Source organism: Pelodiscus sinensis, chromosome 17 (genome assembly GCF_049634645.1).
Source record: "Pelodiscus sinensis isolate JC-2024 chromosome 17, ASM4963464v1, whole genome shotgun sequence".
NCBI classification, from domain to species: Eukaryota; Metazoa; Chordata; order Testudines; family Trionychidae; genus Pelodiscus; species Pelodiscus sinensis.
In genome coordinates this window covers 6,800,027-6,814,259 of record NC_134727.1, presented here as the reverse complement: position 1 = coordinate 6,814,259, position 14,233 = coordinate 6,800,027, and the positions used below count along the sequence as shown (strand labels likewise).

The following is a 14,233-nucleotide window of genomic DNA, read 5'->3' as shown; positions in this document are numbered from 1 at the left end:
TACATTCTTTCTTGGAAGGGTGGAACTGCATTTTAAGAAACTTGGATTGGGAGTATAAAAAAAGTCGACATGTGCAGCTAATAATTTGCCAGGATCAGATTGCAGACTTCCTAACGGTAGCCTATTAGGCCACCGAAAACTCTTTTAAATGCATGCTATTGGGATGGTTTCCAAATGCAGCTTATTTTCCATTGAGATTTGCAAGCCAGAGCCAATATTTTTAGACCAACCAGTGTTTGAAGTTTTTTGTTCCACACCTTGGTACATATCAACAGGCTTGAGATGAGGTACTGAGCCAGAATCACTCCTGTTAATTCATGCGATTGCAGTGAAGCGAAGCTGGTTTGACACAGCTGTGCTTCAGAAGAAAAGTTGGAAAGAAGCATGAATGCAGCTTTTCTGGGTGTGGGGAGAGCACAGAGATACCAAAGCGGAAGGCTGATGGGGACTACACAGAGGGACAGGGCACTTGCTGATGAAACGGTATCAAGGGCCGGAGTAGGTGGTTGAAGTGAAGGAAAAAAACATGCAAAAGAAAAGACCCGGAAAATTAACGTTGTGCTTGAGGACAGGGGCAGATGATCATTTTGTGGGGCTCAGGGCAGCCCGATTTCGCGGGGCCCCCCTTTGCCACGGCGCATGCGTGGGGTTTCTTGAAGCGCAGGGCCTGGGGAGGCCGCCCCGCTCGCCTTGCCCTATATCGCCTTGCCCTGCTTGAGGATTCTGACTGAAGGCTTTCCCTGGGCCAGCGTTCCTGTCAAGATGCGCTATTGGGTTGCAACCTGAGTTTAGCCTACTTACAATTCCTTTTGAAGCAGAGTTTCTCAAAGGGGCTGTGGGCCTACTTTGGGAGAGCCACTAGCGGGCCCACATCACTTTGTTTACCTAAAGGGTCCATAGCCACAGGCCTCCCAGCTCCCAGTGGCTCTGGTTTGCTGTTTCCAGCCAAGGGGAGTTGCGGGAAGTGGTGTGAGCGTGAATCATGTGAGATGTGCACCACAAATAGAAACACGAAACCTAGCTGTGGGCGCTCTGCTACTCAACGGGGCAGCATTGGAATCTCTCTTGAGCGGTTGCACAAGCACACAGCTTAGGGGGAACAGCCGGGAGCCAGCAGCCCGAGCAGAGCGTAGCCGGGATTGGAGCCTGGTGGCTGCAGCTTGGGGCTGGGAGCAGACCTCTTTGCCTGGGGGCGGAGTCCTGGAGCCAGGACTGGAACTCAGTGGTCAGGGCAGGAGCAGAGCCCGGCAGCAGAGGGGCCAGCATTGATCTGTCCTGGCCCAGCAAACTCTCTGGTTCGGGAGCTATCAGGCCTTGAGGGTGCTGGACCATGGAAGTCCAACCTATACCAGGAAAATCGCTATAATCTATAGTAAAGAATAGAAGAATAAAGTATGTTGGGGGAAGAGTCAACCTAGCTTCTGTAGAGGGAAATCATGCCTCGCCTATCTATTAGAATTCTTTGAGAGATGTCAACAAACATGCCGACTGGGGTGATTCAAAAAGCCTTTGTCAAGGTACTTCACCAAGGGCTCTTAAGAGAAATACGTAGTCATGGAATAAGAGGGAAGGTCCTTTTATTGATCCATAACTGGTTAAAGGACAGGAAACAAAGGGCAGAGAATAAGTGGTCAGGTTTTAGAGAGGTAAATAGCCGTTTTCCCATGGGATCTATACCGGTACTGGTGTTGTTCATAAGTAGTCTGGAAAAAGGGGTAAACAGTGAGGTGGCAAAATTTGTAGTTTGTACAAAATCGGTCAAGATAATTATGTCCGAAGCGGATTATGAAGAAGGGATCTCATAAATGTTGGTGACTGGGCAAGAGATTACCAGATGAAATTCCATGCTGATAAATGCAAAAGTAATGGACATTGGAGAAAACAGTCCCAGCTATGCATACAAAATGATGGGGTCAAGATTAGATGTTTATCTCTCAAGAAGGAGATCTTGGAGTCATTGTGCATAGTTCTATGAAAACATTTGCTCAATGTGCTAGAAAAAGCTAACCGTGTTAGCAACTGTTAGGAAATGGATAGACAGGAATACCGAAAATACCACAAGGCCACTGTATAAATCCAAGGGATGCCCACACCTTGCACACTGCATGCAGTTCTGGTCACCCCATCTCAAAAAAAGAAGTGTTAGAACTGAAAAAGATACAAATGAGAGTAACAAAAATGCAGAGAGGAATGGTACAGCTTCCATATGAGGTGAGATTACAAACACTGGCATTACTCAGCATGGAGAAGAGGTGACTAAGGGGTATGCAATAGATGTCAATAAAATCATGAATAGTGTGAGTGAATAAGGAAGTGCTATTCTTTGACTTCACAGCAGAACCAGTGTTCACTCAATTAAATGAAAGTTTAAAACAAACATAAAGGAGTACTACTTAACATAACACACAGTCAGACTTTGTAACTCATTGGCAGGGGGTGTTGTGAAGTTCAAAAATGACATTCAAAAAAGAATTAGATAAATTCAAAGAGTAAGTCCCTCAAAAGGCTATACATCAAAATGATCAGGGATTCATTCAGTAGTTTTCTTGGTATTTTTTTCAAATGTATGTGGTCTAAAGATAATTTATACTATGTAACAGATGAAATGCTATAATAAGGATATAAAATATTTATAAGCATCCAACTAAGCAATCAGAATTCAATCAAGAAATCTGTTTTGTCTGTAAGTTTCCACTTACTCATTTAGAAAATGTTTAGCCTGCAAAGGAAGCCACTTCCTCTGTCAGTTATTATGCTTTTTCAACATATTAAGTAGTGTTAAAGGAAGTAACTATCAGAAGGCAAAACTCGCTCACGACATGAATTGTTTGTATCTATAATGTTTTGGCTTTTATTTAATACAAAGCAGCCATTAATGGAGGAAAGCATATTTCAAGTGAAAGCTGGAAGCAAAATTAAATTAATCTTGGACTGCAGACATGTTGTGAGGAAAAACCCTCAAATTTGATCAAGTGTGTGATTATTGTAAGCGTTATGTTGTTTTGGCATAATAGAATTTACTAAAAACTCGCTTGACGTTTCCATTGAAAATCTCTCCTCTAGGAATATAACTTTAGGAACCCATTATTTAAAATTAAACCCTGGTTAGAATGAGACCAATTCTCTGCCCTGAAGAGTGGATAGGAGTTTGTGCCCAGTATTCAAATTTCTGTTTGTTCAGGGAGCTTTCTGGAAAAGCAGATTCCATCTTCAAGTGAGTTTCCTCCCACTTTTGTATTGTGGGTTCTAAGAATAACATTTTATTTTTTAAAAAACCTCTTAACTACAGAGATGGAATATATCATTAGCACAGGGATCTCCCATCAACCAGGTAGTAGTTACTAAAAGTTTTCAGTGGGTTCAGTTTTAAACTTTCCTCTGAATTCTTTCATCTGCACCCTAACTCTGTTCCTCTTTTCCTCTTGACAGAAACACTGTTCTGAACTGGACTTGATTGCTATCCTCTCTCCTCCCTCCCCCTCTTTTTTTAAAGCAGACACGTGGCCAGAATTAGTTTGTGAGCAATTAATGTGGGACCATGGTTTCCAACATTAGTAAGTACTGGATGCTTCAGAGAAGGAGGCGTGAAACCCATTAATGGACAACTTGCACAGTACCATGCTTTCCCATCACCGCAATAGCTGTCTGTCTTCAATTCTCATGCCTTTGTGTGGTATATGCTGGATGTGATGGATGAACATGTCCCAAATCCTTGCAGAACCCCTATCCTAGACATGTATAATCAACTTTCTGGGTCACATACAGCAAGCAAAATTCAATAGGCTTTGGGATTGCTACGTAAATGAGTTGACATGATATATGGAATTGAATATTGATAAAAAGAGAAATTTCCCTTCGATCAAAAGAAATAACAAAGAGAAAAATAGAAATTGAGGCACACAAGATTTTGTAGGAAAGTAGAAGTGATGGAATGACAGTTTCTAAGGAAACAAATAATCTGAGCAGTCAATGATATTTTCCACTTGATGTGATATTGTTTAATTTTCCTGCTTGACTCATCGAATATGTGACTGTTCTCTGTGTTTCTGTAATAATACCTGAAAGGCTCAGCAAAGGTGGCTGATATTCATATCTGGGTAACAGTGACTTATGAGGGCGGGGAGAAAAGGGAGCAGGATCTATGCAAACCCATCAGATATTTGTGATTTGAAATACATGAAACCGTAATTTCTCGTACACGTTACTCCGAGCTCAGTGTGGATATTTTGTATCCTGATGGAAACATGGCGGCTGTAGGAGACACAAAATGTCTTTAGCAGCAGCTGCATAAAAGTCTAATTTCTTTCAAGTTTGATGTTTAATTACAGACATGGGGTATGTCTACACAGCAAAGTTATTTTGAAATAACTTTACTAGCATCTACACAGCCAAACTGCTATTTCGAAATAAATTAGAAATACTGGACCAGGGAGGTTTTTAGTGATTCTCAGGGTGGAAGCTCTTCCACAGGGCCTCCTGGATACTGACAGCCCCCCGATGGACCTTCCAGATGGCAGCCTGCAGAAAGTGCAGCCGGGCTCACAGCAATGCATCCATGAGGCAGCTCTGGCTCCATGTTGCAGAGTGCTGTGGTGCCCTGAGTGAGGGCAACTAGAGCATGCAATGACAACATGCTTTGCTGTCCCTTAACAAGGTAGGCAAGCAAGCAGGGAAAGCTGAGAACCGGCTGTCCAGGGGGGTTGCTTTAAGCCCAGCCTCAGATAGCCTCAGGCAGCAGCCACACAAAGTAACTCGTGACCTGATGCCCTGCCAGACCTGGTTCCGGCCGGCCTTAAATGCGATTCAACATCCACTCAGTGTGGACGTGCTATTTTGAAATGCATTTTGTGTGTAGACGTGTTTAGAAATAACTTATTTCGAATTAACTATTTTGAAATAAGATATTTTGAAATAACGCTGTAGTGTAGACATATCCATGGAAAAAAGTCAGTTGAGACACAATAATTTGCCTTGGAAGACAAATTATCTCACTACTCCCATAAAATTGTTAGTTAGGTCTGCTGATGGGGGTGGGAGGAAGGAGTGGGGCAAGAGGGCAGTTGCCCCAGGACTTGGTGATTCTAGTGAGCCCGGGGCTCCCAGCTGCTGGCCCAGGTCCTTTAGAATCGTTGCTGCAGAGTCCCACACCGCATGCTCCAGCCAACTCTAGTCACATCCACTAGGCCGTCTAGACAGTATTGGGGGCCAGCTGCCCCAGCTCTGCCTCTTCTGCCTGAGGCCATGCCCCGTCTGGGATCATGGAGCCCTCCCTCCCCCACCCCATACACACACATTGTCCAGGGGGCTGGCGATCCTCTCAGCAGAGCAAATCCACAGCTATCTGCTTTATATCGACAGGTATCCTCATTCACAGGTGTGGATGTAGATATCTGCATCTTGTGTTTGCAGATGTGGATACAAATTTTGTATATAGAATCTTGCAAATTTGTGGATATCTGCTTTATATCCGTGGGTATCCACATTTGCAGATGTGGATATCTACAGCTCATTTTTGCGGGTGCAGATACAAGTTTTGTATCAGTGCAGGGCTCAACCCGTCGGCTTCCTTGGTTAAAGTAAAACATAAGTCAATAGGACATTGCCACAGGTCACCACCATGCACATTGAATTATGTTGCTTTGCTCGATGCTCATAAAGAAAGCTTTTATGTGCATGGTTGTAACATTGAGACTCTAGCAGTCACAGCAAACTCTTGGGATTATTACTAAGCTCTGACAATTAGGGTATAGGAATTTAAGCTGTAGTGCTTGTGTAAGTGTGCATGACTGAATTATGACAGAAGGCTTTTTGGGGTACAGATAGATTTTATACTTAGTTTTCTTGGCATGCTATACTTAGTGGCTGTGTCTAGACTGGTAAATTTTTTCGCAAAAACTTTCCAGCTGTCTACACTGGCTGCTTGAATTTCCGCAAGAACACTGACTTCCTACTGTCTGAAATCAGTGCTTCTTGCGGAAATACTATGCTTCTCCCATTTGGGCAAAAGTGCTTTGCGCAGAAGGGCCAGTGTAGACAGCTCAGATTTGTTTTGTGAAAAAAAGCCGTGATCGCGAAAATGGCGATCGGGGCTTTTTTTGCGGAAAAGCGCGTCTAGATTGGCACGGACGCTTTTCCGCAAAAAGTGCTTTTGCCAATCTAGATGCTCTCTTCCACAAATGCTTTTAACAGAAAACTTTTCTGTTAAAAGCATTTGCGGAAAATCATGCCAGTCTAGACGTAGCCAGGGTGTTTACAGAGTGGCTAGCGTAAATGGCTTATAAACCTCCTAGTGCCACACAAAATGTCCACTTATAGGCAGTGAAGACTAGTGGTCAGGTGTCGCATGTTGCATGTTGTGTTCCTTTCACTCCTGGGCTTTTTTAGAGTGTATGAGTATCTAGCGAGGGCAGAGCTAGGAGTTGAGAGAAGGATGATGGCACTGGGGAACTGTGAAAAATGGGGAGACTTCGAGGTTGGAGCTAGAAGAGGCTCTATCAAGCTTATTTGGACTCAATAAAGTACAACCTCAACAAGGGAACTATCTTTACCTTTGCACCATGTGGTGTTCTTAAAGGCCTTTCAGAGGGAAACTTGGCAGAGTGTTGCAGTTGGCCAGCAGGGGGTGTTATATGACAACTCTCTACTTAAAGCTGAGGGTAAAATGAACAGATTTTGCTTACACAATATTAGCACTTCAAATGACTGTTACATAACATAGTATTACCTACATAATACTATCAATTATTCCAAGAGAAAGTCTTAAGCCATTTGAGGAAGGAACTTTCGTTTCTTTTTTTTAGGCTGGAAATATAGGGGAACCCCATCTAAAAGCGAAGGGAAAATACCTTTTAACCTTAAGAGTATGGGAATATGGCAAGTGACAGATCTTGAAAGAAGAAGGGTAGGATTATAGGATAAGCTTTTAGGGAGGGCAATGTTTCAGCTGATAAAAGGGGACACTGAGGAGAATGGAAAGGAACATCATTATCTAGACGGTGCATGAGGGCAGGGGACTGCACTTGATGATCTCTCAAGATCCCTTCCAATTCTAGTGTTCTATGATTCTATGAAAGCTTCCAGACAGTAAGTATTGAGTGCGCCATAGTAAAAGCAACACAATAGTACTAGATGAGGGGTTCCTAAAGATCATTAAACTGCAACCTTTTAACAACAAAAATTACCACACAACCCCAGGAGAGGGGACTGAAGTCTGAGTCTGCCTGAATCTCACTACTTTTCTTCTGCATGAGTGCAAAGCAGCAAGGCAGTTAAGTGTGCTAAAAAGGAGCTGTGCCTTTGGACTATGCTTATTTCATCTACAGACGCTGCAAGGTTGTGGGTTTGGTGCACTCTGTGGTTTTATTGGTTTTTTTTGGGGGGGGGGAGAGAATAGGGGTGTTCTGAGAAGAGAATGGAACTAGTAACAACTAACGTACACTCCAGTGTAAATCAGACACTCTTGATAGACAGCTGCATCTAAGTTACTGTTGATTCAAAGAATTCAACCCTACAAACCTTTAGCACTGGGATGGGTTTGCTTGGATCTGGCCCCTGAGGCTCAGGATTCCCTCTTTCCCTAGCACTGGAGACCCCCACACTGGTGTTTCAGCCCTCCTGCAGAGCTGAAGCACACAAAATCTTCTAGCCTGGACCCCCCTTAAGCTCTGGTGTGGGAGGGGAATGTGCGGAGTGTCTATCTCCTCCTCAGCTGGGGGCCACATCAGTGAACGGTTTTTGGTTTTTTGCATCTCACTTGTGTGCAGCCCCCAACTGATTTTTCATGGGTAGGCAGCCCTGGACCATAAAAAGGTTCCCCACCCCTGCTTTAGCACAAGATCTCTGTGGGATGTTTACTAATTAACCACCTTCTAGCTCTGTAGCACGTGTCTCTCTCACCCAGCCCCTGAGAGACTACATACACAAAGGCAAACATTCACTCACCCTGCCAGCCCACATCCTGTAGGCCTCAAAGATAATGAAGAGCAGTGTGAAAAGAAAGCCTGTTACATGTTCTTGAAACCCGATCCACCTCCCAGCTCCATTTCTATGCTTTGAAACCACATTTGAATTACTTGCTTTTGGTTAGAAGGCTGTGAGCATGTAGTACTTTTGTGGCAACTCGAATGTCCTAAAACAGTACCACGAGACATTTTCCTTTTTTTTTTCTGTATTAAATGGCGATTTACATGATTAACTGTATTAACTCCTTATTTTTAGCTGGTTGAATTAATAAAATCATAGTTTATGTGCATTGTTCTATAGTAAGACATGAACTTTAATTGTGCACAGATAATAGCTATTTCGACTTAGATGCATGCATAAGTGTTCAATGTGATGTGTGAATGCTTGGATCATAGCAGGGACTCTAATGCATGTGCAAAATAAACTCTGGATATAACCCGGAATGAAACAGCTCAGTACATGACAGCTATATGGAAGAGTAAAATTATAAACCCTGATTCAACAAACACATACGCACATAATTCAAGTTAAGTGTGTACTATATACTTAAATGCTTGGCTGAATTTTAGCAGAGACTACCAGCATATTTGCCACAATATTATCTTTAAATTTCCATTGATGATGAACTTTTCAAAATGTATGCCTAATCCTCTTTTGAGTACCAACCATGCATGGCTTCTTTGCGTTTTTTTTCAGGTAGTGTGCAGCTGAAAAGAAAAGAAGAAACTTGTTTGCTGAAATCATGTTCCCAGCATGTAATTTATAATTGGTCTCTTTCTCCCTAGTCTATTCATCTTGGAGTCAAACTCCAAACATCACCCATAGCTTACTTTTATATTTAATTGAAAAATATGACACAGTCTATTGGAATCATTAAATACTTTGTCCTTTAACTTTGCAGCCATATACAACTTTAAAGGTGTAGGAGAATCGCAATTATCCCTGCAGATCGGTGATGTAGTCCATATATTGGAGTCCTGTGCAGGTAAGTCACTTGCATTTGAAATATAGCTTCTCTTTTTAATTTTTTGTATTGAAAACTTTACGTTTATCTCACATTACCTCATCCAGCATCAGCCTGTATTACATTAACATGTTCCTGCGACAACAGGGCTAATTATTTCTTTAATGAATATTTTTTTAAATCTAAGAATTAAACTGAACTGCTTCCTATTTGCCTATTTCAGATAACCATTCAACTTGCAATAAATCATCACTCACTCTCATTGGACCTTTGTCTTTGTTTTATTGGTTTCAATACATAGTAAGATGCACTAATGAAAGTCACTTGAAACCTACCATATGATTATGAAGCCAGTTTATCACCTGTGTGTGTGGAAAAGCCTACTTAGCATGGTAGGATTTAGTGAATTTTAGCTGTAGTTTTTTAATCAAATTGGTGGTAGGGGAAAGGAGTATTCATCTTATTTTCCTTTCCTCCACTTCCTTTAAACCTGTGAGGAAATCTACACAGATGCCAAGACGATCATAGAACTTGCCTTACAACTGGGTCTACCTGTTTTATTGAGCAGAACATGATTTACTAGAACTACAGAAACGACATTTAATATTGTACCATTTTCAGAGCACTTGGTTAGTCTTAAATTTGCTATTTTTGGCTCAGAGTATATTCATCCATGGGCAGGGTTGGGCAAATTCTGGCCTGCGGGCCAAATCCAGTCCACAGGGTTAGTTCCTGGGGACCCCCCCCACTGCTATGTTTACCTGTGCTTTTGCAGGTGTTGGAGGATCACAACTCTTGTTGGCCACAAATCGCCATTTGTGGTCAATGTGAACAGCGAGAAGTGATGTCCCGGTCCGTACTGCTTCCAGCCCCTCGCATTGGCCGCGAGCAGTGATCCATGGCCAACGAGAGCTGTATTTGATACCTGCAAAAGTACAGATAAACATAGTGGCAGCAGCCCACCAGGGACTAACCCTGGTCGGCTGACGCTTTTTTATTGCCTGCCCCGTCCTTGGACATCTGTTGTCAGAAATGGTAAAGTTCATGTGGTACTCATGGAAAACATTCAGGATGAAGGAATCCAGGTGGATGGAGTTCAGGTTGTTGTCTGCCCCCATTCTTGTCTGATAGAAGAATTTAGTTTTTAAGATAATCCATAGGTTGTATATGTGTGAGATTAGTCTTTTTGTGTGAATATATGGAATATTTAAGATGCTGAATGTTTTAAAAATGCCTCTTAACATGAAGCATTGCTTAATATGTAATATTTCACTTTTGTATGTCTAAGCTGCCTTACAAGAAACACTTTAGAAATTGATACATCTCACTCCATTTACCTCAAATGCCAAACAATGATTATTAGCATGCATTAAACAACGATAGCCAAAATTTAAAACTAGTGGTGTATCATGAACAACTGAATATATTGCTCCAAATGATTGCTGTAAGTAGAATCTACCTGACAAAAGGGAGGAAGTAAGACATAATGAGGGAGGGAAGATGCAGAAAGCAATAAAATAAGACTGGAACTTGCAGCAAGTTTGTGGTGATAAATTCATTGCTTATTCTAGAGCTGTATATGGATCTGGTTTAGGCTATGCTGGAGTCAAACCAAATATTTTTGTATTGGTCCACACACGTACAGTCTTCCTGAGTTATGTTCCATGGACCTGTCAAAGCCTTTGAGATCATATTTTCAATATGCAAAACTAGTTATTTGGGTTTGGCCCTGAAGCTAAACAAATCCACCTCACTTGAGCTAAGTCCAGGCTTCCCTGAAAGGTGCACTTATCTTGATAAATGTGGTCTGAGTGGAAATTTGGTAACAATCCCATGGACTGCAAGATTTTTTTAATATGAATATTTCCCAAGACTGTACTCTCTGAAATATTTAAAACTGTTGAATGTTTTTGACGTCTAGTGGGTATTGTAAGTGTTATCAGGAAACATTTTACAGTTTAGAGTGGGTATGCTTTGCCCTAGCGCCTCTTCTCGCAGCAGACTCTATGTGCTAACTTTGAGTCATTTCCATCTATCCTATTGTTTTCACAGTGTGATGTTTTGTGGCTGGAACCTTTACCCTGCCATGAGGGCAGAGGGAAGGAGTGTAGCTTTACCGATGGAGACGATCAGGGGGTACTCTGTAAGCTATCTCCTGGAACTCTCAGGGGAGGAGTGAATGGCCATTGGCAACCATTCTCCTTTGAGTCCAGTGCACTTGAGTTGGAGACGTTTTGCCAGCAGTACAATTAGCAGGAAAATGCACCTCAGATCCCCTTGTCTACATCTCCTCTCAGTGAAAGTTGGAGTTCTCTGTGGCAGTTCACTTAGGTTAGCCAGTGTACTCTGGAAATCCTTGCGCGTATACAGCAAAAAACCCAGAGGTACTTCTGTCTAGAAACGAACCTGATGAAAGAGGAAAGAGGAAAGTGTCATGCGTTGAAACCCCATCCCAAACATGGGGTGATGGATTCTAATTCCATGAGGAATGTTCCTCCAGCCACCAGCAACTCAAAGTACAAGTCCGGCAGAAAACAATGCCTTTCATCCTTGCTGTTGGCTTCCTTGAAGCTTTCTGACACTGTTAGTGCTCAAAATTTCTATCTGCTTAGAAGAAGCCTTCCAGTAAGAGCTACTCAAACCAGTGCTGGAGGAATCATAGATGTAAGTACCCACCTGCTGTGTCAGAGGCTGCAGCATGGACCATCAAGTCTGGTACCTTTAGTCAGTCGGTCAGTCTAACCCAGTGAGGACAGTGCTTTTCTACCCACAGCCACTGAGTCACATGGCCTCATGGCTCAGCATACCAGGCTTCGTCTTCACCATTAACGGGCCTGGCTCCATTTTGTTTGTCGCCCAACCTGGCACCTTTAGGTAATGCTCATTTGTGTACCTACATGAGTGCTTCAGTTGCTGGACCAGTGGCTGGACACTTGTATATGTGCAAAGGGGCCCCCTTTCTATCTAAGGAACTAACTAGAATTCTGGTTACAGATACGTCAACCAAAATCTGCCCCGGGTGATTTCATGCACAAGCTCTGGTCACCCAGGAAGTCTCTCTGAATGATAGATTGTGGATTGTCATGCTATCTTTTGGGCCTGACACACATTCAGGAATAACTAGTGAAAGTCCTACTGCCATGTTTTGTCTCCACAGCGTGGTGGGGAGATAGGTATACGCAAGAATGAGTGATCTATCTCAGGAGGCTATTCACCCGTGGAACTTATGCACTAGACTTCTAATATTCCTGTCATCTGAAGAAGTGGGTTGTGCCCATGAAAACTCAAGATACCATCTACATGTTTTGTTAGTCTTTAAGGAGCTACTAGACTATTTGTTGTTTTTTAAAGTTTCCATGAGATTGTTCCTTTTTCTGGGAGTGAGGAATACCACTGCAGATTCCCTTGGCTGGCATTTTGTGGACCCCCAAAAATGAAGTCATCTTCCAAGTGTTCCATCAGTGAGGATACCTGAAAATAGACTTGTTTATTACCAACTTGAACATCAAATGCAAGAATTTTTGCTCCTGCCTGAATTGCAGTCTGGGCTCTTTAACAGATGTATTTCTTCTCCCATGGGCCAATTTTCTGTTATACGTGTATCCTTTCATCCTTCTCATCCCAAGGGTCTCAGGAAGCTGCAAATAGATGAAAAACCTTAATATTGATAAAACCAGTCTGGCCAAGGTAGTGCTGGTTCACAGGCCTATGCCAGCTTTCAATCAGGCCACCTGACTTTGAGTCAGAAATCTGCTTTCTCAGGTCCAGAGTTGGTCTCCACACCCCAACCTCCAATCTCTCGACCTCTCTGCAAAGATGAACTCTGATAAATGCTTGTGAAAAACCAAAACCAAAACCCTGTGCTCCAGAGATGTCCAGGCTGTTTTTGTGAGCCGCAGGAAGGATTCTGCTAGTGTCACAGCCACAGTTCAATGAAAGAGAGTGTCCATCTGCATTTATCACCCACAGCGAGAGGATGCTAGTCATAGACTTGATTATTTATTGCATTTGAAGACATCTGGCCTTTTCAGTTCTGTGAGTTTACCTGACTTCCCTATCTGCAGTCCATCTGCCATTTAGAGAGACTTTCTGTTTTCTCTCACCCTCTAGTATTCAGATTTCTGAAAATATTAGTCTGTTGTCCAGTATCTGACCCAGTACCCTCATAAGATCTTAATCTAGTTTTTAAAGACTAATGGGAGCCTTTTTTGAACCCCTACTGACATCACCGTTGAGGTTTCTGGTGGCAATCACTTCTGCAAGAAAAGCAACCGAGCTCTGAGTCTGCTAAATGACCCTCAATTTTTCCCCTTGAATAAGGACAAGATTCCTTTCAGACTATACCCTAAAATTGTGCAAACTGTGGTGTCAACTTTTCTCCAGAACCAATCTGTTAATCTTTTGGTCTTTTTTTTCTCTGACACCTCCTTCTTCCAAATGAAGAAAGACTTCACACCTTGGATGAGCCCAGAGCTTTGCCACTCCATCTCGAGTGCACAGTGTATCTCCAACTTTTTATAGCCCATGCAGAGAGAGTGAAAGGACCAATCAGTGATCGCTCAACACATCTTGCTGGCTGTCAGCTGGATTACAATCTTCAAAAGTCACTCCACCAAAAAACCGGCTTACACCCTTCAGGCTCAATCCACTTCCTTAGTGTTCTGGAGCAACATTCTGTTAACAGATACTGTTAAACAAGCAACGGGGTGCTGTCTGAATAACTTGAACTTCTCAAACAGCCGGCAGTCTAGACGCGGATCTGTCGGCTGGGGAAGCCTTTGTTGACCGATCCCTTATGCCTCGTGAAACGAGGTTTACAGGATCTAGTCTAGACATACCCTTTCTCTTGGCCTCAGTGGGGAAACAGTGATTATATCATCTGAGTAGAGTTGCATCAGCACTGAGCACTTACAAAAATCCCTCTCTTAAGCCTTTAAGTTAAAGACTGCAACAAAACGGAGCATTAGAACATCGCTGTTTCTCTAGGTTTTTTTTACTGAGCAGCTTAGTTACAAGAGAAAGAGTGCTGCTCTTAGCAACAGAGGTGCTTTTCATGGTGATCTGCAAACCTTTCTGGAGTGGAGCATGTGATCTAGCAGCTAGTTGTGCCCTAGACCTGACGTCCGCTGCACTAGAAGCCAGCACATCCCTTTGTGGCTCCCCCCCCCCCCACTTGTTGTGTAGGTTAATACATTTTAATGCAATACAAAACAAGAAATGAACTGCTTGTGGGGAATTTCCTTCTGATGCCTGAAAGGGAAAAAAAAGGGCCAGGGAAATTTATTGTGGCTTCCTATCCTGGCTATT

The 14,233-nt window shown here is 42.7% G+C and overlaps 1 protein-coding gene across 1 annotated transcript in view; it reads left to right on the top strand.

Moving 5' to 3' along the window:
• The window catches only part of DOCK2 (dedicator of cytokinesis 2), a 497,337-nt gene that overhangs the window by 15,567 nt on the left and 467,537 nt on the right, over nt 1-14,233 (top strand). The window contains exon 2 of the mRNA XM_075900153.1: nt 8,864-8,947. Coding sequence (XP_075756268.1) covers nt 8,864-8,947 — 84 coding nt within the window. The remainder of the gene's footprint in view (nt 1-8,863; nt 8,948-14,233) is intronic.